The sequence below is a fragment of the Doryrhamphus excisus genome, chromosome 20 (genome assembly GCF_030265055.1).
Source record: "Doryrhamphus excisus isolate RoL2022-K1 chromosome 20, RoL_Dexc_1.0, whole genome shotgun sequence".
NCBI lineage: Eukaryota > Metazoa > Chordata > Actinopteri > Syngnathiformes > Syngnathidae > Doryrhamphus > Doryrhamphus excisus.
In genome coordinates this window covers 13,833,918-13,860,983 of record NC_080485.1, presented here as the reverse complement: position 1 = coordinate 13,860,983, position 27,066 = coordinate 13,833,918, and the positions used below count along the sequence as shown (strand labels likewise).

At 41.2% G+C, this 27,066-nt stretch overlaps 1 protein-coding gene across 2 annotated transcripts in view; it reads left to right on the top strand.

The window, feature by feature from the left end:
• The first annotated feature begins 6,018 nt into the window (after window positions 1–6,018).
• rgs7a (regulator of G protein signaling 7a) overlaps window positions 6,019–27,066 on the top strand; it is a 70,407-nt gene continuing 49,359 nt past the window's right edge. The window contains exons 1-2 of one of the 2 annotated variants that reach the window (XM_058059005.1): window positions 6,019–6,293; window positions 10,058–10,181. In XM_058059005.1, the coding sequence (XP_057914988.1) occupies window positions 10,104–10,181 (78 nt within the window). In that variant the 5' untranslated portion in view covers window positions 6,019–6,293; window positions 10,058–10,103. Of the gene's footprint in view, window positions 6,294–10,057; window positions 10,182–27,066 lie in introns of those variants that run through there. The other variant, XM_058059006.1, reaches the window with a different exon arrangement.

Below are 27,066 nucleotides of genomic sequence, written 5' to 3'. Positions count from 1 at the left end.
GTATAACCATCCATTTAAACAGCCTTCGCAGGCCTGGAGATACTCTTTAATTTTTCATGCTTTGCCCTAAAAATACCCTTTATGATTGATGATTGACCTCTGAATCAGCTTTATTAGAACTGGAGAGAATGCTAATGATGATCATGAGTAATAGTATCTTAAAATGTATTAAATGATTTCAAATAAATCAATAATAACAGTAGCATGCAGTCAGCCTAAGAGTCTGCAGGTTTCTGTGTGGAGTTTGAATGTTCTCCCGGTGCTTGCCTGGATTTTCTACAGGAGCTTCTTCATGAGCTGGTTTTTAAACTGGATTAACCAGCAGCATCTCGGTATTGATCAGCGGTGCATCTCTAATCTCCATACTGAATCACTCAGCACCGTAATGCACCCTCTGCTGGCGTAAACATGTCATTACACCGTCAAAAATGAAATACAGGCCTCAACATAAAAAACAAGTTTGTAAGGTTAATTTATTAATATAAATTGTGTGGGTGTGAATTTGCATTTCCTTCACATGTACCTGGCAATAAATTTAGTCAAATTATCCAGTCTATTTTATTTTGGGTTAATTAATCTATTAATTATTTATTCTTGCAAGACAGTCTTTTTCTTAATGAGAAATCCTGTCATGTTTTGCATGTTTTGCTCTTGCTCTTTTTAGTGTTCATCAGCTGATCAACAGTTTAAGAGCCTTTAAAAGCCACAATCTTGGCAAGAATATGGATTCAATGAGATTTTCTGCCAGGCACTCACATTGTCATGATCTCTTGACGGCAAAGGCTATGGTTGCTGAGATTGGATGCACTAAGACTGTTAAGATAGTTATTGATTTTAAACATCCTCAAAGATCCTGAGGCTTATCGAACAAAAAGGTCAAGTGGTTGACCCCAGAAAATGTCAGCAACTCTGAGCCCCAGGATGTCAGACGCGGAAAAAGTCCTCGGCAAAAATGAAGGTCGTTACTGGTAACCATCACACGGCATCTGTAAGAGAGAAGGTTTTTAAGAACAAAAAACCTGTGTAGAGGGCGCCATCATAATCTGGGATGCTTTTTTTTCCCTTTAATTGAACAACAGAACGGGTTAGCGCGCAGACCTCACAGCTAGGAGACCAGGGTTCACTCCCACCCTCGGGCATCTCTGTGTGGAGTTTGCATGTTCTCCCCGTGCATGCGTGGGTTTTCTCCGGGTATTCCGGTTTCCTCCCACATTCCAAAAACATGCTAGGTTAATTGGAGACTCCAAATTGTCCATAGGTATGAATGTGAGTGTGAATGGTTGTTTGTCTATATGTGCCCTGTGACCTTACGCCCGAAGACAGCTGGGATAGGCTCCAGCACCCCCCGCGACCCTCGTGAGGAAAAGCGGTAGAAAATGAATGAATGAATGAATGAATGAATGAACAACGGAACTTCCAGTTGTGCAGGGGCGTCAAACGGTGAATAGCTGTACGTTCTCTATTTTCACTTTCTGCTATATTTACCAGCTAATATTCCGTTTTCACACACAAAGAAGGAGAAACAGAACCTTCAGGTCATTTTGTCTTACACATGCCGCATTCCAAAAACATGCTAGGTTAATTAGCGACTCCATTTGAAAGCCATATTTCAAGTACTATTGTATGTGGTCATACTGTTGTATACAGTACAAATATACTGTGATCATCGACCCCACGATGATACTATTGTGGCCAAGCTCATAGAGAAAAGGGGTGAGGTAAATATTCAGGTCCACCTGCCAGAAAAGCTCAAGTCCAGAGGGAGCAAAGAGGACAGGAGGACAGGAGATAATCACATCATCTACTAGAACGGGAGAGGGGTCACATCAGTCATCTTTTATGCTACAAAGCTCAAAGCCACCTTTGCAGAAAACGATATTTTTTTAATGTATCTTTGTTTCTGCTGCACTGATTCACGTATAATCAAAACAGCTCGTCGCTAATTCATAATATTTTCATAATAGTGAATTTGTAATCAGTGTGTGACGCAGGTAGAGTGGCGGTACTTGAGCTCATAGCGCTTAAATTTGACTTAGTAGAGTTTTACTTCCTGGTAGGAATTATCAACAACCTGGGAATTGATGTCCCTGTGACTTGAGTGTGCAAGCACACTTGAACAAATGTAATGAGTCCTCATAATAATAATACACGATAAGAAGACTAGCCCTTGTCATAGACTGTACAAAGCAGAGCTATTCAACTGGGAATGGCCATGTAAAAGCATCTCATCACATACAGGATCTTTGACTAGTGTTTTTCTAGTAGGAGTGCTTTGCTTTGATACTGTTTTGTGTATACTTCCTGCAGTATGTAGTGTAGTAACTGTTGCAGTCAACAGGCTGGAGCCTATCCCAGCTGTCTTCGGGCGAGAGGCAGGGTACACCCTGGACTGGTGGCCAGCCAATCACAGGGCACATATAGACAAACAACCATTCACACTCACATTCATACCTATGGACAATTTGGAGTCGCTAATTAACATAGCATGTTTTTGGAATGTGGGGAAAAAAAACGGAGTACCCACGCATGCACGGGGAGAACATGCAAGCGGTGATTCGGTCTTCCAGATATCCTGACTGTGTCACCATGGAAGGTGGAAACCGGAATGTTGACAGGAAAAGTCAAAGAACTGCTGTCATAGACAAGATCTTGGACTACAAACAGCAGAACACGTCAGTCAGAAGCTCGGAGATTCTGCTAAGGCAAAACACAAATCTCACTATGGAAGGTGAAACAGGACAGGTTTTGGTATTAGGTACTTAAAATAGCAGATCTCTCATGCCATATAGAAGATTACCATAGTTTGATTACCGTTTTTCCAATCCAATCCACTTTATTTATATAACACATTTTATAAACAGAGTTTCCAAAGTGCTGCGCAGACTAGTAAAATAAAAATTGAATTTAATGGATTAATTGAATTTAATCCTTAAAACTAAAAGATCAAATAAGAAATACAATAGTCAAATATATATATTAAAATATTAAAAACAAGAAGCAAAGCAATAAAAATATAAAAAATTTAACCAATTAAAATAAAAAGAAAGAACTAAAAGACACAGGACCAAACGACTCACTCCGAGTTAAAAGCCAGAGAATAAAATTGGCTTTTAAGACGGGACTTAAAGCTTTCGATGTTGGGGGGCCTTTTTTTTAACTTAGGAGGGGAGAGAGTTCCATAGCTTGGGGCCCAACCACAGAAAAGGCTCGGTCCCCCCTGGTTTTAAGTCTCGTCTTGGGCACCACAAGTTGGAGCTGGCCCTCGGACCTCAGTGACCGTGCTGGAGAGTAAATTTGGATGAGGTCCGAGATGTATTTGGGGGGCCAGTAAATTCAATGCCTTAAAAACAAACAATAAAATCTTAAAATCAATCCTAAAGCGAACAGGCAACCAATGCTGGGAGGCCAGAATTGGGGTGATGTGCTCCCCCTTTTTGGTTCCTGTTAGAAACCGTGAGTTCTTTAGGTAGTAGTCTTTTGGAGACTTTTAGTAGTATGTACTTAAAAACAGCAGAAAACTCCGAGTGAAACATAAAACTCACCATGGAAGAAGGAAACAGGAACAAACACAAGAGAAGAATAAATCCAGGTAACGAAAACCTCAAAAAGCACAGCACTCCTGTCCTATAGAAGATCTTTGACTAGCCTTTTTGGCAACAGACACTTAAAAACAGCAGAGTATATACATAGAAGGCCTGTGGGGGGGACTTGAACGTAACCCGCTCATGCTAAATATAGCACATAAAGCAATCTTACAAGTAAAGTTCAAAAACGTGACCGCATCCTGTGCACAGCGGTGCTCTGATCCTGAGTGGCAGCTGGTCCACGTTTAAACCAAAGTAAATCAATAATCAATACTCCAGCTGACACCGGGGTACTTCGACTTGTTCTGTTGTTGTTGACATAAAAAAAAAAATTCGTATTTTTCTGGATTTATCAGCAACATGTGTAACTAACTCAGTGGACACAACATTAGGAACAGATGCACCAACTAATGAGACCAACTTTTAGCAGGATGAATCTGTGGCAATGTTTGCAGCTTGGGAGTAAATTCAAAGCACAAACGGGTAGCAGACCACCAAAGGGCTCCGTTATAATAATAATAATAACATAGTCAGTATAATGACAAGCCGCCGCAATTTAATAATGGGAGCAGGCTGCGCATAGTGGAATTAATTCTACCTATCTTGCACAGGTCAATGGATGGGTGGTTTCATTTCCTCGAGAGGCGATGCATTGTATTATATACCAATTTAGCGCTGAATTTGTGCACATAAAGGAGAGCGTAATTAAAACAGTCAAGTGGAAGTACATCCGCGTGGAGACAATTGGTTATACAGTATAGCGGAAGTAGTGTGCATCGTTGCGTTCACAGCTTCTTGCGTCAATTGCGTTTTTTTTGTCATATTTTATTTTGGAAAATAATTTCAGAACAGATGATTATACTGACCGATAATCATTTTTTATAATAATATTTTTTTAAATAATTTCACTTTGTCCGCAAGAGCATACAGGGAAGGTAATGAATGTAAAAGCAATCAATAGATATGAAAAATGTGTAATTTGGGTCACCCCCAGGGGTACGCTAATTTAACGTGAATAAACATGAAAAACAATTAGCGCCAAACACTCAAAATTACGAGTGTGCCTGAATGCCTCAGGCGCAATGACAACGGAGCAGAAAGGAGTAATTCATTGCTCTGTGTGCATCATATAAAATATAGGTTTGATGATTATTTAGTGCATTAAAAGTGTTTTATCTTGAAGATTTCATTTATTTTGCATTTTTTAATATCTTTTAATTTATTTTTATATTTTATATATTTTTTATAATTTCGTATATTTTATATATATGTATATTTTCTTCATATATATTTATATTTTTTTATATTTTATATATTTGTATTTTTTCTATATATATATATATTTTTTTTTTATTAAAAAAATAATTTATTTATTTACAGCCAATCCGCATTATTTATGGTATAAATAGCACTAGTGGTACAGAAATACAATTTGAGACATACGAAATAACTCATTCATTCATTTTCTACCACTTATCCTCACTGTGGTGCTGGAACCTATCCCAGCTGTCTTCGGGTGAGAGGCGGGGTACACCCTGGACTGGTGGCCATGCAGCCAATCACAGTGCACATATAGACAAACAACCATTCACACTCACATTCATACCTATGGACTATTTGGAGTCAATTAGCCAATTAACCTAGCATGTTTTTGGAATGTGGGAAGAAACAGGAGTACCCGGAGAAAACCTACGCATGCACGGTGGCTTCGAGGGGCATAGAAAAAATAGACGTCTGGCAACATTACGACATCATTGCTTTGTTGTTCATGTTTTAATTTATTTGTTGGGTGGGGCGGAAGTCCAATATTTGAAATCTACTGTGAACCTGCAATAAGGAGACCAGGGTTCAATTCCCATGCACCCTCGGCCATCTCTGTGTGGAGTTTGCATGTTCTCCCCGTGCATGCGTAGGTTTTCTCCGGGTACTCCGGTTTCCTCCCACATTCCAAAAACATGCTAGGTTAATTAGCGACTCCAAATTGTCCATAGGTATGAATGTGAGTGTGAATGGTTGTTTGTCTGCCTGTGATTGGCTGGCGACCAGTCGCCCGAAGACAGCTGGGATAGGCTCCAGCACCCCCGCGAAAATGAATGAATTAATGAATTAATGAACCTGTAATATGATTTTAAGTATGTTGCTCAGATCCACTGTTGCTAATGACTTGGGTATTGCTATGATATGCTCTGATATACTGGCAAGCATTATAGTCATCCATTGAGTTCAAACTTCATTTACTGTTCCGGTAATGCACTATTAATTAAGCTAATTATTATGAAGATAGATCCTGTTTCCATGAATCCATCATTGGGAATGGAAAGAGAGCAGTATAAAATGTGTCTCTCCAAAACGGGCCGCAATTTCATTCCTCACACGCTATTGGGTACGGATCGATGCGCGTTCACTGTGCTGCGAGGGCGCGCGCCCGCGCGCTTCACAGCATCGCAGCCAGGGAGAGCGAGGAGAGAGGCGAGCGTCAGCGAGAGAGAGAGAGAGCGAGAAAGAGAGAAAGAGAGAAGGGGGGAGCAAAGTGTTCGTTCGCCGCCGAATGTCCGCCTCCCGGAGCCGCCAATGAACCAGCCTCTATTCCTTGTGTGCGCCGCTTGACAACTCTCCAGCCCAGCCGCAGGCTCCGAGGCGTCCGTCCCGATCCACGGGTCCCACCAGCCGGGAAGGCGGGCGGGAGGGGGGCGCTGCGCGTTTTTTCAGGTGAGCACCCCACATTATCACACACATTATCACCATCTTCTTCTTCTTCTTCTTCCTCGCATTGCCTTCTTGTGTTGTCGCTGTGGTGCGTTAAGGGGCGTTGTTGGTCGCTGTCCAAGGTGCTGAGATGCTACTAAAGACACACACACACACACACACAAGGCGGCCTCATGCCCGAACACCGTTCGCTCTTCTTTATGCATGCTATTTAACGTGGCCACGACTAATCCACGCAAGCATGTCGTGTATGTGTGTGTGTGTGTGTGTGCGTGTGATGCACAGGGAATAATATTAATGATGACGGAGCGGAAACGTGCACACGGTACATTTACATCCGCTGCTTTGCCCTCGAGTGGCTGCTGTGTCTAAGCTGCATTGTGGAGTACCTCCTCCAGGGACGGTGTGTTGTTCTACTGCATCTGCCCTTGTTCAGCCTCTTCAGCTGATCCTATCTTGGCCAAGCATTCTCATAGGGGGGGCTTCTACAGCCCAGTTAAATGTACGGACATCTACCGTTGGGTATGATATAAAGACTGAGGCCGGTACCTTCAAAAGCGCTGCTGTTTTGTTTTTTTTTTTAACATATGCATCCAATAAGCTCTCCATAATGCAAATTATGTGCAGTTCTGTTTACTTACCAGAATCTGACCATGTTTTAGTTTATGACACAGTACATAATTTCACCTTAAGCGGGTACAGAGACACCAGTTTGTCTGAAGTACACACCATAATACTAAAAAACACAATAGTTTTTCATATATAGCAAGTCACAAAAGTGAGTACACTAATTTTTATACCAATATCCTGTCAAGTGATACCGGAAATAGTAGTTGATTATACTTTAGAGTAGTCAGTGTATGCATTCCAACATGGACTGTGATATTGAAGTTTTGCAACACGACAAGTGGCCTTTGCTAAGGAAGCTGAAAGTGAAGGTGATAGAGGGGCCAAATATACGTATCGCCCCCCCAGACCTGAACCCAAGTGAGGACCTGTGGGGCATACTTAAGCATAAGGACAGAAGCGAGGAAGGACCGACGGAAGAGTGGAAAAGCGTCTAACATCCAGCAGTGATGTCATCATGGAGGAATGGAGGATGATTCCAGGAACAACCTGTGCCTGTGTTGACTTATTTTAAGTCAATAGCAAATGTAAACTACTATATAAGCAGCACTGACAACTTTAAGTAATATCTAAATGTAATTTCTATACTATTGCCCCTTAAGTATTGAAATACTTTCTGAAACGTGAAATACTGTAGGTGAATACGGACGTTTTGTGGGGTGACACCATCTTACCCAGTGATAGTGGGACCCAACATCAACCCAAAAAGACAATTAGTGACCCAAATTGACGTAATTTCTTCAACTCAAACTTCTTATATGTCAAACTTTCTAGCAGATATCTGCAGCTGTGTGTCCAACGGATGCAATGTTAAGTCTCCACTCAGAAAGATAGCATGTACCTCAGGTTGGCGTGCCGAGCATGTTGCGCAGACAAGAACGTGAGGTGCATTCAGAGACATTGGGTCATCATTAAATTATTTTTTTTTACCCCAAGGCAAACACCTGTGGCCCACCGAAAATGGCTCCGCAACCCAAAACAGAAACACTGGTCTTCGCTACTTGTTTTGTACTTTGAGAACATATTTTTTATGCATCTTTTATGGTATCAATGTGGAAATTCTATTTGTTTATATGAGCATTTGGAAGCACATTGACATAAATACTATATATTCCATTGACTGTATATTATAGTACACACCTTCACAAGAAATGCATTTATGTTTTATAAAGGCTTGTGATTGGTGGCCCTATGATTTCCATGTTAACGGAATTGGCTAATAAAAATGAAATTTAACGTTTAACGACACAATGTGAATGAATGTTGTCATCGTGAGGAAAAGGAACGTTTCCATGGTGGAATATTTCCCCGGCAGATGACTCAAACATGGTGGAATGCCATTAAAAATACTAATCAGACCCCTCCCACCGTAAACACACAGTGTGAATGGAAGCTAGCAGGGTTAGCTTAGTTTAGCATGCTCGTGTGGTTATGCGAGTGCGACTCGGGCTGAACGAGTATATTTTCACCGCATTCACCGCAAAATATCTTACATATGCCGTTGGAATTGCATCTCTGATGACATCATCCTTCATCACAAGCAAAGAATTAATAATAAATGTAAGGATTTTTGCATTTAATTAATGCACATTTTATTTTCAAACCCTAAAAGCAAATATGCTATACTGGTACAAAATGTAAGAAATGGAATTGTAAATAATTACAATGGAAAAAAAACAAAAAAAATATTGGGTTGTACGGTGGTCGAGTGGTTAGCAAGCAAACCTCACAGCTAGGAGACCCAAGTTCAATTCCACCCTCAGCCATCTCTGTGTGGATTTTACATGTTTTCTCCAGGTACTCCGGTTTCCTCCCACATTCCAAAAACATGCTAGGTTAATTGGCGACTCCAAATTGTCCATAGGTATGAATGTGAGTGTGAATGGTTGTTTGTCTATATGTGCCCTGTGATTGGCTGCATGGCCACCAGTCCAGGGTGTACCCCGCCTCTCCCCCGAAGACAGCTGGGATAGGCTCCAGCACCCTCGCGACCCTTGTGAGGCTAAGCGGTAGAAAATGAATGAATGAATGAATCTTCATACTACATGTTCTTCTTGTAATATTTGGACTTTGTTCCCATAATATTTCTTTAATATTTAACATTCCCAAAGCTACTGTAATTCTAGATTTAGTTGGTTTATCATTATATTACAACTTTATGGCAACTTCTTTAATATTTCAACTTAGGTTAATCAGAGACTCCAAATTGTCCATAGGTATGAATGTGAGTGTGAATGGTTGTTTGTCTATATGTGCCCTGTGATTGGCTGCATGGCCACCAGTCCAGGGTGTACCCCGCCTCTCGCCCGAAGACAGCTGGGATAGGCTCCAGCAACCCCCGTGAGGATAAGCAGTAGAAAAATGAATGAATGAAAACAAAATATGGCAAAAAATGTACAAAAAAACGAAAAGAGATTTCATTCAAGGTTCTGTTTTAGGTCCCTTTGATATTGGAACATACCTGTATCTTTTTGGGACAGGAAAAATTTGGTTGTAGCCAGTCTGCTGGTGTAGACTCCAGGCCCCTACTGTGACCCTGAAGAAAAGATGAATACAAATGGAATTCTCACTGTTCGAAATAGTGGTACAGTATCAATATTTTATAACATATAATGTTATATATTATATGTTTTATAACATAGCTGTACCCTTTTGTACACCTTGGAAAAGGTAGAAAGTGCTAACTGAAGTGACCTGAATGGACAATATCTACGCAGTTTGAGTAGAATGTACCCAAAGCTGCTAATTGGCCTTGAAAGCGTAGCCTCAAATGTAAACAAAGCAGTAAATTAAGAGCACAGTGACTCCATCCCATGCCAGAAGAACCCTGAGGGCAGGCTACTTGTCATTGCCTTCACCGCCTGAACTCCTGCTTCCTCCTACTAAGAATTCACATTGCGTCTTCTCACACTACCCTGTCCATACAAGTTAAAAATAAAAAAACAAACGTCCTTGTCAAGACCTTGCGGGACGTAAACAGGTGCAGCCAATAGAAGAGCACATTTTGTTCCACGTGTAAATGTCAAATATGTTTAAACACCATCCAGGCTATCGTGCTGTGTTGTCTGGGTGGTCAAGACAGCTTTTTGGCTCCATTTGTCCTTCTAACGAGAGTTAAATATCCGCTCTGACCACCGCAGGATCACCTGACATTCCCTGTGGCAGACTGACTTGTGGTGGACCATCATGGCGCAGACCAACAGCGGCGGGCAGGGGACCAACGGGGTAGCGGACGAGTCCCCCAATATGATCGTATACAGAAAGGTAAGAGCATTTACGCTTTTGTAATACGTTGGCTGCAAATTGGCTGTGAAATGTATGATGGCAACTTGGCAAGATATCAATACAATATTATTTTTGATACAATAACATGAAATATTGATACATTTGAGTCAGAATCCTTCACTTGATGCCGCTATTTTTGTGTGTAGTTTTATTTGGATATATACATATACAGTATATACCAGTGGCGTCATTAGGCCCTAAAATGTTCTTAAGTCCTCCTAAATAATTTGATATTTTTTATTGATTTTTTTATTATTTTTTACAAAGAAATCTCTCACAAATTTCATATAATAGGGCAAAAGCCGGGTTATTTTTAGGTTATTTTAGGGGGGCTTCAGTATCCCTAAAATGTTCTTAAGCACCCCTAAATAATTTGATATTTATTTTCAATTGATTTTTTTACCAAAAAAAATCTCTGACAAATTTCATATAAAAGGGCAAAATCAGGGTTATTTTTAGGTTATTTTAAAAATGTTCTTAAGCGCCCCTATATACTTTGATATTTTTTATAGATTTTTTTTCTATTGATTTTTTTTTTAAATCTCTGATAAATTTTATATAATAAGGCAAAAGCAGGGTTATTTTTTAGGTTATTTTAAAAATGTTCTTAAGCGCCCTTATATAATTTGATATTTTTTATAGATTTTTTTTCTATCGATTTTTTTTAAATCTCTGATAAATTTTATATAATAAGGCAAAAGCAGGGTTATTTTTTAGGTTATTTTAAAAATGTTCTTAAGCGCCCTTATATAATTTTATATTTTTTACTTATTTTTTCTATTGATTTTTTTTTCAAAAAAAAAATCTGACAAATTTCATATAATAAGGCAAAAGCAGGGTTATTTTTTGGTTATTTAAAAAATGTTCTTAAGCGCCCCTATATAATTTAATATTTTTTATAGATTTATTTTTCTTTAGATTTTTTTCTTTTTTTACAAAAAAATCTCTGACAAATTTCATATAATAGGGCAAAAGCAGGCTAGTACTAGCCTACTACTACTAGTAGAAAACTAGTATATACACCCATAAAGTACACATGAGTCTATATCATCGCCCTCTTTATCGTAAAGGCCGAGTTATAGTAATTCTATAATGCTATAAAAGCCGTACAGTGACTACTCATCGAAGTGTACCTTCAGTAATAGTACTAGACTAGAAGTAGACCCGCTGTGTGAGGTACTGCACCGTACTTGTCCATAAATACCACAGTATCATCATATAGTCAGTTATACAGCCCGCGTGTGCATCTGTGCGGTGGCCCTGAAGGTGTAGTGACTATTTATACAGGAGCTGACATAGTTAACACGCTGCTGGAATGCAGTTTTGTCTGCGCTAATGGAGGAGAGACGACACGGCAGTGATGTACTGTAGGAGTGTATTTCGAGCGCGCGAGATGGGGAGGGGCGGCCCGCTGCTGAAACACCTTAATCCAGCTGCTTCACACATCAAACAGATTCATTAACCCATTAAGATCTGATGCAACATTTGCATGTTTATTCCTCCAAGCTATGCTGTATTGATCTAAAAAAAAAAAATAAAAAGTTAATGAACACAAGGAGGGTGAAGGCAATAGAGTAATGGAATGGATGTTGGGGACCATTTTGATATTTATAATGTTGCCAAACGGGCTAAAACCAATCCAACGTAACCTACATAATGTATTTTGAATGTGAAAGCAAATAGTGGGCCGCAGATGGCCCACATGCCACACTTTGGCCACATGGCTACTCCAGAGAACATTCATTCATTCATTCATTTTCTACCGCTTATCCTCACGAAGGTCGCTGGAGCCTATCCCAGCTGTCTTCGGGCGAGAGGCGGGGTACACCCTGGACTGGTGGCCAGCCAATCACAGGGCACATATAGACAAACAACCATTCACATTGTTAGAATAAATGATAATCAATCTGTATTTTAAACATTTGGACAGGTCCGTGGCACATTGAAAAATATGAATTAAACAGCAAAAACTGCATTAATTTTACAAAGTTCAAATATTAAGAGAAACGTGAATAATGTAATGTGATGAAAAATTAAGTAATTTTTGTTTTTTAAAAAAAAAAGTAGAAACAGAGTTTTTAAAAAGTTGCATTATTATTTGAAACAACCAAAATAAAGTTGTAGGAAAAAAAGTATATTAAAATATTTTTAATAATTACAAGTTTATTATTATTTTAATTATTTATATATTTTATATATTATATATATATATTTAATTGTTTATAATTATTTTTTATTATTTATAATAATTATATATATATATTATATATATATTATATAAATTAAAATAATTTTAAATAATTATTTATAAGTCATCGTTATGAGAAGAAAATGTACAACATTTTTTTAAATTTCACAAATGAAAAAACAGCTGTGATTTTATGAGAATAAAGTAAAAGAAAATCTTATTAGTTCATCCATTTTCTATGCCACTTATCTTCACTAGGGTCGCGGGTATGGAGCCTATCCCAGCTGTCTTCGGGCCAATCACAGGGCACGTATAGACAAACAACCATTCACACTCACATTCATACTTATGGACAATTTGGAGTCGCTAATTAACCTAGCATGTTTTTGGAATGTGGGAGGAAACCGGAGTACCCGGAGAAAACCCACACATGCACGGGGAGAACATGCAAACTCCACGAGGGCGGAATCGAACTCGGGTCTGCGCGCTAACCACTCTTCCGCCGTGCAGCCCTCTGGAGAACAATTCATGTTAGGTTTAAATTCTACTTTGAATACCTGTAATGTGACTTAAGGACATAGCAAGGTTTTCTCAGTATTGCTCATTTGATTGCAATCTTTTTATGCATTTAAGATAAAAAGCATTTTGGAAATTGCTTCCCTGCCATCAGGGCTTCACTTCTCCCGGCGGGCCCAGACTTTATTATCCCCAAAAAAGATTGAAAAAAAAAAGAAAAAAAGAGCTGATCCATTTTAGTCTCCTGTTTTTTTCCTGTAATACCTAAAGCCAAAGTGACTTAGCCTGGGTGCTATGCTTCTGTAATGAAGTGTGATCTGCAGTATTACAGCGTACCAACATGCATCACCGCCCGATGGGCCATTTAATGCTTTACTTCACGTTCAGGTGCTCCCATAAAACCAACCTTTTCTCATTTTCCTCGTGCATATGACTCAGGTGCGGCGTCAATTTTCGCCATTTCATTCGCTTCACCCTTCAACGAGCGCCGTCGTTCCATCTGCTCCCGCGCGGCAGGAAGAGGATGCGCTTAGCATGGTATCATAGATCCACGCTCTTTTATTGCGCTCACCCGCGTGCCGGGCCAATATCGTTGTCATGCCGTGTGGGACAGGATTGTGCTGGGATTGAGGCACAAAAAGAGTCACAATTTTTTAGCAAGCAATCAAAGGAGGATGACAGGCTCGTGAACAGGATGGCTCAGAAAGTAGGCCACCCATGGAGGATAATGGAGACGAGTGAATGGGAATGTTTGGGCTTTTTTTTTTTTCTCAATGGAATTCTGTCTAACGTTGGCCTTGATAGATTTCATCTGTGATGAAAATATGCCAATTATTTGAACAGTTGTCTTCTTTTCTAACATAAATGATGAATAAAATAAGCTTATATCATGTTGATGCTACACCGCAGCAGCATGGAGTTGTTGCCATGGCAATCATCACCTCTGATGCTACATTGGAGCTAGCGCCAAAGCTAATGGAAGTGTTCAGGAAATGTTTATTTCAAGGCATTACGCTTAGTATTTTTGTGTGTCTGTGCTATTAAAATGACATTATTGTTCCTCATAATATTTCGAGTTTATGCTCAGAATATTTTTATATTTTGACTTTATTTCCAAATTTTTTACTTTATTCTCATGACATTATAACTCTTTCTCAAGATATTATATTAAAAAAAAAATTTTTTCTTTAAAGGAGACCTATTATGCTCGCTTTCAGAGCTTTCTTTTGAGTCGTGGACGCCAATAAAGCATCTATACGCGATAACTTTCTAGATCTTCCAGATTATTCACCTCGTTCTGCAGTGTTTCCATTGATTTCCCGCTTCCCACCAAACGGTCTGTTTGATTTACTCCCCACCCAAGGCCCGACCCCCCCAGGTACGCCCACTCCGCTGTGATTAGTCACACTCCCATGCACTCTCGAGGACTTCCAGGCAGCTGCCGAGCTGATTTTGCCCGATTACTTACATAAAATAAACACAGTTAGGAAACTGATAAATTACTTACAGCTTGCTCTTCTTTGTCAACAGTTTGGCGGATAGGGCAGATTTGATATTTTCACAAAAGAGTTGACAGATGAACATTTTTTTTCTCTTGCTAATGCTAGCCTCTTTAGGCAAGTTAGCTTTCCCTCATACTCGAACAAACTGTCCCAATGCTAAAGTGTCTTTATATTGTCTTAATTAGGTCAACTTGTCTACTATATTGGGTAATACAAGTGTAAAGCTGACTATGGGGGTGTTATTTGATGTTTGGAGGACTCTAAATATGTAAAAAAAAAACATATTAAGAAGGTCATAAACAGATTTTCTACGCTCAAAAACATTGGGCATGGAATTGAAAGGTTGTTACTGAAAACCTCTTCTCCTCCTCCAGTGACTCCAGGTCACAGTAATTCATGTTTCCCCTCAGTGAACCGCAGCTCCCCCATTCCTGCCAGCACTCATGCAGTCTGCAGTCTTGACTGTGGACATCTTGCTACTTGTATTGCCAGCTCATTTTCAGAAGAATTGTAACTTCTCTAGTACTGTCCCATGAGACGATAATCAAATAAAAATGCTCCAGGAGGTTGGTGGGGTCATGCAGCTTTCATACGCCATCCTCCTCTTCGCTTCTCTGTGACCGTGCTGGCTTTCTGACCTACATAACGGTATATGATGACAGGGAGAACGCGGTGGAATGTAGCGAAGACGAAAATGGATGCTTCTGGAGTGGCTTGGGGTCAAACGTCAACGGTGAAAGGAGCTCTTTGCCCAGGCCCAAGCCTGGTGCGTTCATTTTCAGATACGAGATGAGGAGACGGTGACCCGCTCCGACTTGATTGTCAAGTGGGAAGAGATGTTTTTTTTTTTTTTTTCATGTCGCCGCTCAGCCTTAAAGTGAGTGTACAAACACGATGTTGATATCTCCTCAATAGTTACATAACGACAGCACGGGGAGTTCTCTGGTTGAGGACAGGCGCATGCTAGTTAAACACTCCTTCCGCAGGGACCGAAGCTGTATCCTTTCTCAGACTCGCTCTCTCCGTGGCCTGTCCGCCACTCCGCTGCTGCCATTATCCGCTAATGAAAATGGATGGGCGAGCCGAGGTGTTGACCCGCTTTCCTCACAGACAGTTTCCCCTCAAGGACGCATAGAGTGAATGTACGGAAGATGCAAATGCTCAACAAGCTAGCATCACCAATGTAGCCAAACAGGTAACCAAAACTCGATAAATGTCCAACGTACCGTGCAGCGGAGTTGAGCACATGTGTGTGCTCACTCACGTGTGTGTAGCATGAATAATACGGTGGCGTGCGTAGCGCTATGTAGGGCGAACGTTCGCAAAGAGACAGCACTGAATTTTTCATGTGAGCCTAAAACATAAGTTCCACTCAACACGAGTAGGGAACATGCTTTGCGCGTTTGCAATCACGATACGCTACACATCGTGTACGTAGGATATGGATCTTTTTAACTTCTTATGTACGATGAAGTATTAGGGCCAGATTGAAAAAGTACTGAGTACAGTTATGGCCTGAGGATAGAATCTATACTTCAGTACAGTTGCCTAGAAGTTGAAAGATCTCACATCCTGGGTGAGAAGGTACCTGAGAATGCCGTGTACTTCACTGAAGCACCGTGATTTCAACAGTTGGTCCAAGGAGTGGAGAGGGCAGCCCCCGATTTCCTGGGCGGGGGTGACGACACCTCTGGAGTCTGCTCTTTTCGGCCGCTGTACACACACACATACACAGAATGAATATGTGATAGTAAAGCATAAAATGTACATTTATATTTAGCATACCAATACTGTACATAAGTTTTATTTACTTATACATATGTGCTGCTTGTGAACTGTCATGGTGAGCGGACTCATCCTAAAAAATCCTAAACTTTGCATAGAAACACCCACAAATGTTGCTCAGAAGGCTTGTTAATAAATGCAACAATGTGGCTTGTCACCATGTTTCGACTTGGTTCATGGTAAGTCGTTACCAGTGTTGGGCACATTACTTTAAAGAAGTAATTAGTTATAGTTACTTCTAAAAAAAAAACCGTAACTGAGTTACTAATTAATTAAAAATTATTAATTAAATAACTCCACTACAAAAGTAACTTTTGCCCCCCCACACACACACAGCAAAGACGGTACCATTACAGAGGTTTGCATTTATTGCAGTAGCTTCTGTTGTTTCTGTGGGTTTGAGTTGCTCACACAAGACGTGGACAAACTTTTTTTTTCGGGGACATAATGTATATTTTACCTTTGACATCAACGAGGTTAAAGTAGTGTCTGTACTTCCATTTGGCAAACTTTGTCTTCTCACTAGAGTCCTCCTCACTCGCCATCTCTCGCTATGCAGTTAGGACTTTGGACGTGTTCTAAACACCCGCCCACCCAAATTCTCTGATTGGCTGAAAACGCAATCTGAGTAAACCTTAGCCAATCCTCATTGCTTATGTGCTCTAAACACCCGCCCAATTAAGTTCTCTGATTGGTCAAAGACGCAAGTTTACTAAACTTTAGCCAATCGTCATTGCTTATGTGCTCTAAACACCCGCCCACTTAAGTTCTCTGATTGGCTGAAGACGCAATTTTAGTAAAACCTGAACCAATCCTCATTGCTTATGTGTTTATGTGCAACACTCCCACACCCTCACTGCGCTCCAGTGTGTTATGAAGTCGGTGATATATTTTTAGGCGGCTTCAGTAAAGTGCATTAACGGAGTGTCGAAAATGGTAACGGCGTTATGGCAGTAAAAGTAATTAGTTAGATTACCTGTTACTGAAAAAAGTATTATTTTAAACACCGTTATTCCCATCAGTGGTCATTACTGGAATTACAAAAAGCAGGACATAAATTTGTATTGTGAATTGAGAATGGGGGGCAGGGTTCTGGAGTTGAATCTAATGTAATAACAACAACATTCGAGTTTATTGTAAATGTTGACCAGAAATCAGAGAACATCAATGTCAAGCTCGCAGGAGGAGTGAGATTATAGCCTTGCCATACCCATGTCATAGCACAAGAGGGCATATTTTCACTAACGAGCATTGCAACCCTAAGTCGGTTTGTTCTTTTCATCTCGCAGACAACATCGATTAGCATTCACATGCCATTTCTGAGGCAAATGTGCACTTAAAGAGTACATCACAGTGTGAAGTATGCCTGCTGAGCCGCTCATATTTACATCTAAGCATCCACTAATTGTTCTCCCAGCAGTCACTTGGTCTTGTGTCTTCTGCGCGTAGATCCATTAATCCTCAACTGTATCCATACTGTTCCCTGCTATTATGTCTCTAGTCCATCAGAGACAAGGTAGTGTTTAACATTCTGCTGCTTACAAGTGTGTCAATATGGCTCGTCTTTCACGTAATTGGTCCCTCGGTGAAAGGCAAGGCTTTGCAACAAATGATGGAAAAAAAGAAGAAAAAAAAAATCAGCGCTTCCATTGTTTCTCCTCCCGTCTCTTGAAGGATCAGACACACTCGCATGTGCACGATGTAACCTTCCATTAAATATAATTACTGGCATTTTTTTTTTTTGCGAGAGCAAGACCGGCATGAGTCACACACACACCTTGCCTTCTCTAGCGGCATCCTCATAAAATTAGCACCATATGAAAAGGACCCTCGGTTTTCGTACTCGCAAAAAGTACATTTGGGACACTATAGACGGATTCCGGCCAGGATCATTGTTATTATGTGCATTTGGGACACTATAGACGGATTCCGACCAGGATCATTGTTTTTATGTGCATCTGGGACACTATAGACGGATTCCGGCCAGGATCATTGTTATTATGTGCATTTGGGACACTAAAGACGGATTCCGTCCGGGATCATTGTTTTTATGTGCATCTGGGACACTATAGACGGATTCCGGCCAGGATCATTGTTATGATATGCATTTGGGACACTATAGATGGATTCCGGCCAGGATCATTGTTACGGATTCCGGACAGGCTCATTGTTATTATGTGCATTTGGGACACTAAAGACGGATTCAGTCCAGGATCATTGTTATGATGTGCATTTGGGACACTATAGATGGATTCCGACCAGGATCATTGTTATTATGTGCATTTGGGACAATATAGACAGATTCCGGGCAGGATCATTGTTATTGTGTGCATTTGGGACACTATAGACAGATTCCAGCCAGGATCATTGTTATGTGCATTTGGGACACTATAGATGGATTCCGGCCAAGATCATTGTTATTATGTACATTTGGGACACTATAGATGGATTCCGTCCGGGATCATTGTTTTTATGTGCACCTGGGACACTATAGACGGATTCCGGCCAGGATCATTGTTATGTGCATTTGGGACACGATGGACAGATTCCGGCCAGGATCATTGTTATGATGTGCATTTGGGACAGTATAGATGGATTCCGTCCGGGATCATTGTTTTTATGTGCATCTGGGACACTATAGACGGATTCCGGCCAGGATCATTATGTGCATTTGGGACACTATAGACGGATTCCAGACAGGCTCATTGTTATTATGTGCATTTGGGACACTATAGATGGATTCCGGCCAGCATCATTGTTATGATGTGCATTTGGGACACTATAGATGGATTCCGACCAGGATCATTATTATGTGCATTTGGGACACTATAGACGGATTCCGGACAGGCTCATTGTTATTATGTGCATTTGGGACACTATAGACGGATTCCGGCCAGGATCATTGTTATGTGGATTTGGGACACTATAGACGGATTCCGGCCAGGATCATTGTTATTATGTGTGTATGGGTTGTTTGAACAACTTCATGCTCCTTCGCCATGCGCCGTGAGACGTTCAGGCGCACTCGTAAATGTCATTGTCCCATCCATCATCTTTCTTTATCGTTAATTAGTGGTGGGTGGGAACGGTTTGGGATATTTTGCTCCCTTTATTTAGCCACAAAGGGCACCACAGCCAAGTACGAGGATTCTAATCATATAATAATAACTTGATGAAACGACACGTCTGATTTTATGCATGGAATGGTGATGATCGTCTGGTCCAAATCTGGGATAGGAGACACAGAAGAGCACATTGGAGGACTTGCAGTTAAATCACATCCGAGCTCATCATCGCCGCCTGCCTTAAGTGATTGTCTGATGGGAGCTTCTCTTCCTGCCGGTGTCTGATATTACATTATTTATTAGATGCCTCCTTGCCAGACCATCACAAGCGACCATCCCCTCCAGTCATCTCACGTTGGGCTTGGACTTCTATATCATGTGACACGATTCATATACAGTATATGTGTAAGCAATTGTTCCTTTATGAGCGGAACACTGCTGTTCGCACTTTGCAGAAGGTGTTGACGTCGCACCACGAGAGCGCCGACGTGTGACTGACTAATGAAGCAAAGAATAAACAGAATTAACAAGCCAGGCAAGAAGGTATTAGTGCATGTTATTGATCTGCGTATTGACTTGGGGGTTGTAGGATCATTTTGGCAGAAACAAGACTTTCGCTTTCATATCCGTATTACTGCAACATGACTGTAATGTTGTATTGATGGATAATGGCGGCCTTACTGATGCACATATTCAGGGTACAACATAAGGTTTTACCCATACAGGTAAAAAGTTGTAAGGTAATGGTAACGGTGCGTGTAGTCTGACTCATAAAACCCAGGTACTACGTATATCTGACGTATCTGACCTGCGTCATAAAGCAGCTTTTCCTCAAGATTGACAGTGGTTGTTTGTCTCACAGGATTAGTAAAACAGAAAGAGAGAAAGATGGCGGGTGGACAGGGTGGGGGTTGGTACTGGTGAGGTGGGCCGATCTATAATTACAAGATTAGAGAGAAATCTTTTGTACATCTGTTGGTTGCCTTTCAAAGCAAGCATGTTGCTTCTGGTCTCCATTGAAGTGTTTTGTTGCGAGCCCAGATGGACAATTGGCTCACGACTTTGTGCATTTTAAACTAATCCATTGTGTCCATATTTACTGTGGTCAATAGCTAAAAGGCAATTACTGGAGATACACACACCAGCGCGCTACAGTCAATAGCAGCGCTGCTCTAGTATTTCCTCATTGAGATAATACACTGTTTGTGTTTACGTGTTTAGAAGCAAGTATGTGTCCCTTTTTGGGGACACCAACGCGGTGCGACCAGATGAGGTGTCCGCAAGCCTGCTTGTCATTCGGGTTTTCAGTTCATAATGTGAGAAGACTAGAAAGAAATGCATTCTAAACTACAAAATGTGAGGAGGTGCGTTTGATAAGAACTCAGGCAAGGATCATATTAACGGACAGGAACGAGGAAGTGAGGGACCGTGTCCTTTAAATTGCCCCTCGGGGATAAATAAAGTGTTTTTGAACTTGAACTTGAACTGTGGAGGAGTGGAGCGTGTAGAAGGTTACACATTGAAGGGAAATTTTAGCACACACAAATGAACTCACATATAGTTCAATTCCAAATGTGAAAATTGCAAATAATTCATGGTGTTACGTTTGTAAATAAAGTTTTATTTTGATGTAAGACGATCGTTTTTGTGTTGTTTATGTTATGTTATAGTTGTTATTTATATATATATATATATATATATATATATATATATATATATATATATATATATATATATATTAATTAATTAATATAAATTCATGGGTTTTTGTGTTGTTTATGTTGGTATAGTTGTTATTTATATATATATATATATATATATATATATATTTATATTATTATTATTATATTATATTATTAATATATATATATATATATATATATATATATATATTATTATTATTATTATTATTATTATTATTATTATTATTATTATTATTATTATTATTATTATTATTATTATTATATTATATTATATTATATTAATACATATTTGAACTGTCACCAAAATCAAAAACACTTTTCATCGTTTTTTGTGTTGTTTATGTTGGTGTAGTTGTTATTTATATATATATATATATATATATATATATTTATACTTTAAATATATACTTACTTTACTATACTATACTATACTATACTATACTATAAATTCATCAGCTTCTTTTTTTAGTCATTCATTCATTCATTTTCTACCGCTTTTTCCTCACGAGGTTCGCGGGGGGTGCTGGAGCCTATCCCAGCTGTCTTCGGCCGAGAGGCGGGGTACACCCCCTGGACTGGTGGCCAGCCAATCACAGGGCACATATAGACAAACAACCATTCACACTCAAATTCATACCTATGGACAATTTGGAGTCGCTAATTAACCTAGCATGTTTTTGGAATGTGGGAGGAAACCGGAGTACCCGGAGAAAACCCACGCATGCACGGGGAGAACATGCAAACTCCACACAGAGATGGCCGACGGTGGAATTGAACGTGGGTCTCCTAGCTGTGAGGTCTGGGCGCTAACCACTCGAACACCGTGTGGCCCTCCCGTATTTTATCAGAAAAAAGTTTGTTTCTACCTTTTTCCGTTCTTTAGTCATCAGCAGTGGAACATAGGCAAGTTTCAGGAAAATATCAGTTCCAAACTAAAAAAGAGGGCACATATAGACAAACAACCATTCACACTCACATTCATACCTATGGACAATTTGGAGTCAATTAGCCAATTAACCTAGCATGTTTTTGGAATGTGGGAGTTAACCAGAGTACCCGGAGAAAACCCACGCATGCACGGGGAGAACCTGGGTCTCCTAGCTGTGAGGTCTGCATGCTAACCAATCGACCGCCGTTCCATCGATCAATCTGCAAAAAAGCACCAAAAAGCAATGCTACTCCTTCAAATGTTGAATTATTCCTTGAAGTTCCTGCTACTAAAGCATCAAATGAAAGTTTAACTTCTGGACAGCGTACAAACCAAGCCTGGAGGTATCAGAAGAAAGAAGCAAATCCCATGACCACACGTTGTGCTGCACCGTGAATAGAAATCATCCCATAATGACTAAACAGTCTCCAACATTTATAACAGCAGAGTTATAGCTTGCTCCGTGAAGACAGCAAAGATATTCACGTCCATCTTGCTCTAAGCCCCCCCCCCACCCCATCTGTGGATGTCTGCCACAGCTGGAGTCTTTCTTCCTGCCTGTTTGGATTACATAAGGGTCCAAAGGCAGCCTGGGCATTAAAGATAGCGGCTGACTCGGGCCTCCTCGCCTTTTGTCTGGACATTTCATTCCAGCTCAACATTTAGTGAGCAATTACAGGGAAAAAACCCTCGTCCGGGAATGTGAATGAATGAATCCTCCAGAGTGACAGTCTTAACACGGACAAAAGACGCTTTAGGATGTGACTGCATCTCTCAAAAGAATCATTTTATCCTTGTTTGTCCTCATTTTCAGAAGTTCTGGATTGTGTTTCTAACCTGGTTTTAGTAGGACATTATGAAATCGTTATAATGCTCACAGCCACTAGGGGGCATATTTAAATGACACATGAAAATTGTCCATAGGTATGAATGTGAGTGTGAATGGTTGTTTGTCTATATGCGCCCTGTGATTGGCTGGCGACCAGTCCAGGGGGTGTACCCCACCTCTCGCCCGAAGACAGCTGGGATAGGCTCCAGCACCCCCCACGACCCTCATGAGGAAAAAGCGGTAGAAAATGAATGAATGAAAATTGTCCATAGGTATGAATGTGAGTGTGAATGGTTGTTTGTCTATATGTGCCCTGTGATTGGCTGGCCACCAGTCCAGGGTGTACCCCGCCAAATGTAGCGATCAATGCTCTTATTTTGAAGGCCGGAAGGTTGTTGTGTGTGTTGAGAATGTCTGTTAAGAGAATAAACGTACCTCTCAACCAACCTTGTTTCACTCACCACTATCAGCATGGTAAAGGTAAAACTTGCCTTAACAAGCAGTAAAATACAATCCAAGCCGTACACACACTAGCATGCAGTTCAATTAAGCTAACACTGCTAGCAGAGGTTAGCACACAGGCCTCACAGCTAGGAGACACGAGTTCAATTCCTACATCAAGTTTGCATGTTCTCCCCGTGCATGCGTGGGTTTTCTCCGGGTACTCCGGTTTCCTCCCACATTCCAAAAACATGCTAGGTTAATTAGCGACTCCAAATTGTCCATAGGTATGAATGTGAGTGTGAATGGTTGTTTGTCTATATGTGCCCTGTGATTGGCTGGCCACCAGTCTAGTGTGTACCCCGTCTCAAGACAGCTGGGATAGGCTCCAGCACCCCCGCGACCCTTGTGAAGATAAGCGTGATAAAATGAATGAATGAATAACAGTACAGCTGCACGGTGAATGAGTGGTTAGCGCGCAGACCTCACAGCTAGGAGACCCAGGTTCAATTCCACCCTCGGCCATCTCTGTGTGGAGTTTGCATGTTCTCCCCGTGCATGCGTGGGTTTTCTAAGGGTACTCCGGTTTCCTCCCACATTCCAAAAACATGCTAGGTTAATTGGCTAATTGACTCCAAATTGTCCATAGGTATGAATGTGAGTGTGAATGGTTGTTTGTCTATATGTGCCCTCTTTTTTTAGTTTGGAACTGATATTTTCCTGAAACTTGCCTATGTTCCAATGCTGATGACTAAAGAACGGAAAAAGGTAGAAACAAACTTTTTTCTGATAAAATACGGGAGGGCCACACGGTGTTCGAGTGGTTAGCGCCCAGACCTCACAGCTAGGAGACCCACGTTCAATTCCACCCTCGGCCATCTCTGTGTGGAGTTTGCATGTTCTCCCCGTGCATGTGTGGGTTTTTTCCAGGTACTCCGGTTTCCTCCCACATTCCAAAAACATGCTAGGTTAATTAGCGACTCCAAATTGTCCATAGGTATGAATGTGAGTGTGAATGGTTGTTTGTCTATATGTGCCCTGTGATTGGCTGGCCACCAGTCCAGGGTTTACCCCTGCCTGAAGACAGCTGGGATAGGCTCCAGCACCCTTGTGAGGATAAGCGGTAGAAAATGAATGAATGAATAACACTGCTAGCTTCCATTCACGCTCTGTATGAGAGGAGTTTTGGAGTTTTTTGCCAACTTTTTCCAGGTCGCCTTTTCAACCTGTTTAGTTTGGGCGGTAGCAAGCTCGGGGTTGTGTTGTGATTTCGCCACGGTTGAGCGATCAGCTGTGGCCAAAATTCCGCATTTAACATTAGATACTGTTTGTATTGACACAGAACTCATAGGGCTCTACCTCCATGCACGTTTTTGGGATCTGGGAGAAAGCTGGAACACCCGGAGAAAACGAACCCACGCATAAAAAGACCATGAAAACGCCACAGAGAGATGCGCAAACCATAAATCTACTGACTGTGAGGCCAACATGGCTACTTTTACGTTTACAAGCAAAAAGAAGGGATTTATCGGTTCTGTTGGTGAGAGAGTACACATATTTCTGGGTTGAGCAGAAAATTCCACCAACAAAATAATTTTCTTGGGGAGGAGGTGAGGTCCCAGTCTTATTATATTCTCCGATATGAGGCTTGCTGTATCGCACTTGGAAATCCCCTGCTCTACACACTACACTAATAGACTGACTACCTGTCTCTCCCTTGCAAAAACAAACTTCCTTTGCGTGCATTTTGATGAAAATATTCAGGCCAAGAAGAAGACTTTATTACAGGCGGCGTTATCTCGTCTTCGCCTATGTAGCGTACATTCCCCCTGCAGTCTCACTTCATCGCCAGAGCCCAAATCGTATTTGCAGCCTTCAAAAAGTCAACAGCAATAAGAAATCTTGTCATTTTCACACATCCCCTCCCTTTCTCCGCTTTTTATTTTGTCAGCCGGAATCAAGCACGTTCTACACATGATTACCGTTTTTGAGCATTATTGCTGATTTTTGACGTGGTGCTCAAGCAGGGTTGCTGGTATTGCACGTGGTTGATGTTAATGTACATTGATGTCACTTCAGATTGTGAAAAGGAGGTGAAGAAGCGTGTGCAGGCAGAATGGAACGGGTGGAGAAAAGTGTCAGGCGTGATAGAAGTTGTGTGATAGAAGAGTTTCAGCTAAAATGAAAGGAAAGGTATACAAAACTGTTGTGAGACCAGACATGTTGTTTGGTCTAGAATCAGTGCCACTGAGGAAAAGACAGGAAGCAGAACTGGAGAGATGAGGATGCTGAGGTTCGCAATGGGAGTGACCAGGATGAATAGGATCAGGAACAAGTAGCTCAGAGGGACATTAAATGTTAAAGGCCTTGGAGATGTTGTTTGGTCTCGAGACACTGAGGAAAAGACAGGAAGCAGAACAGGAGCTAGCAGAGATAAAGATGCTGAGGTTCGCATTGGGAGTGACCAGGATGGATAGGATCAGGAACGAGTAGATCAGAGGGACATTAAATGTTAAAGGCCTTGGAGATGTTGTTTGGTCTCGAGACACTGAGGAAAAGATAGGAAGCAGAACTGGAGGTAGCAGAGATGAGGATGCTGAGGTTCGCAATGGGAGTGACCAGGATGGATAGGATCAGGAACGAGTAGATCAGAGGGACATTAAATGTTAAAGGCCTTGGAGATGTTGTTTGGTCTGGAGACACTGAGGAAAAGACAGCAAGCAGAACAGGAGGTAGCAGAGATAAGGATGCTGAGGTTCTCATTGGGAGTGACCGGGATGGATAGGATCAGGAACGAGTAGATCAGACTGACATTAAATGTTAAAGGCCTTGGAGATGTTGTTTGGTCTCGACACACTGAGGAAAAGACAGGAAGCAGAACAGGAGGTAGCAGAGATAAGGATGCTGAGGTTCTCATTGGGAGTGACCGGGATGGATAGGATCAGGAACGAGTAGATCAGAGGGACATTAAATCTTATCGCATTGGAGATGTTGTTTGATCTCGAGACACTGAGGAAAAGACAGGAGCAGAACTGGAGAGATGAGGATGCTGAGGTTCTCATTGGGAGTGACCGGGATGGATAGGATCAGGAACGAGTAGATCAGAGGGACATTAAATGTTAAAGGCCTTGGAGATGTTGTTTGGTCTCGAGACACTGAGGAAAAGACAGGAAGCAGAACTGGAGGTAGCAGAGATTAGTTTCTCACTGGGAGTGACCGGGATGGATAGGATCAGAAATGAGTAGATCAGAGGGACATTAAATGTTTGGTCTCGAGACACTGATTTGCTGTGATTTGCTTCTTCCTTCTCGTCGCTTTTCTGTTGTCACAATCCGACCTGCCCCGCCCCGCCCCTGCCCCGCTAGCGCTATAATGCTCTCTTTGTTCCCTCTCAGCTCTTTCAAGCGCTCCGCATACACCTGCAGTGTATAAAACTAACTTCCCTCACTTGTACGGATGTGCGGCTCTCTCACCGTTCCACCCCGTCCTGCCACAACCCCGAACCCCCCCTCCGGTTCCATCCTCCTCTCACATCCCTTTCGTCTCTCTTTGAAGTCGTCAGAGCTCGATTCGGAGCGCCGTGCCACTCCAGTCCGCTTTTATCCTGACAAAAAGAGGAAGAAAATAAAAAAAAAAAAAGAAGAGGGCAATGTATTCAGACCCCGCTGCAGCACAGTCATCTGTCCTCCTGTGTGAAATGATTCACTTGTGACTCATAGCTTTATTGGGGACTTGATGCGAAACAAAACAACAAGGGATGGATGCGGCGTTTTCGAGCCAAGATAACTGCAACTGTAACTGAGAGTGTCGCACCGATTCGTCACCAATGCCGCTTGCTACATCTCAATAAGAGACCTGTCTCCACCCAAGGAGGAGCGTTCTTGTCATTCAAATTTCTTTTTCCCGA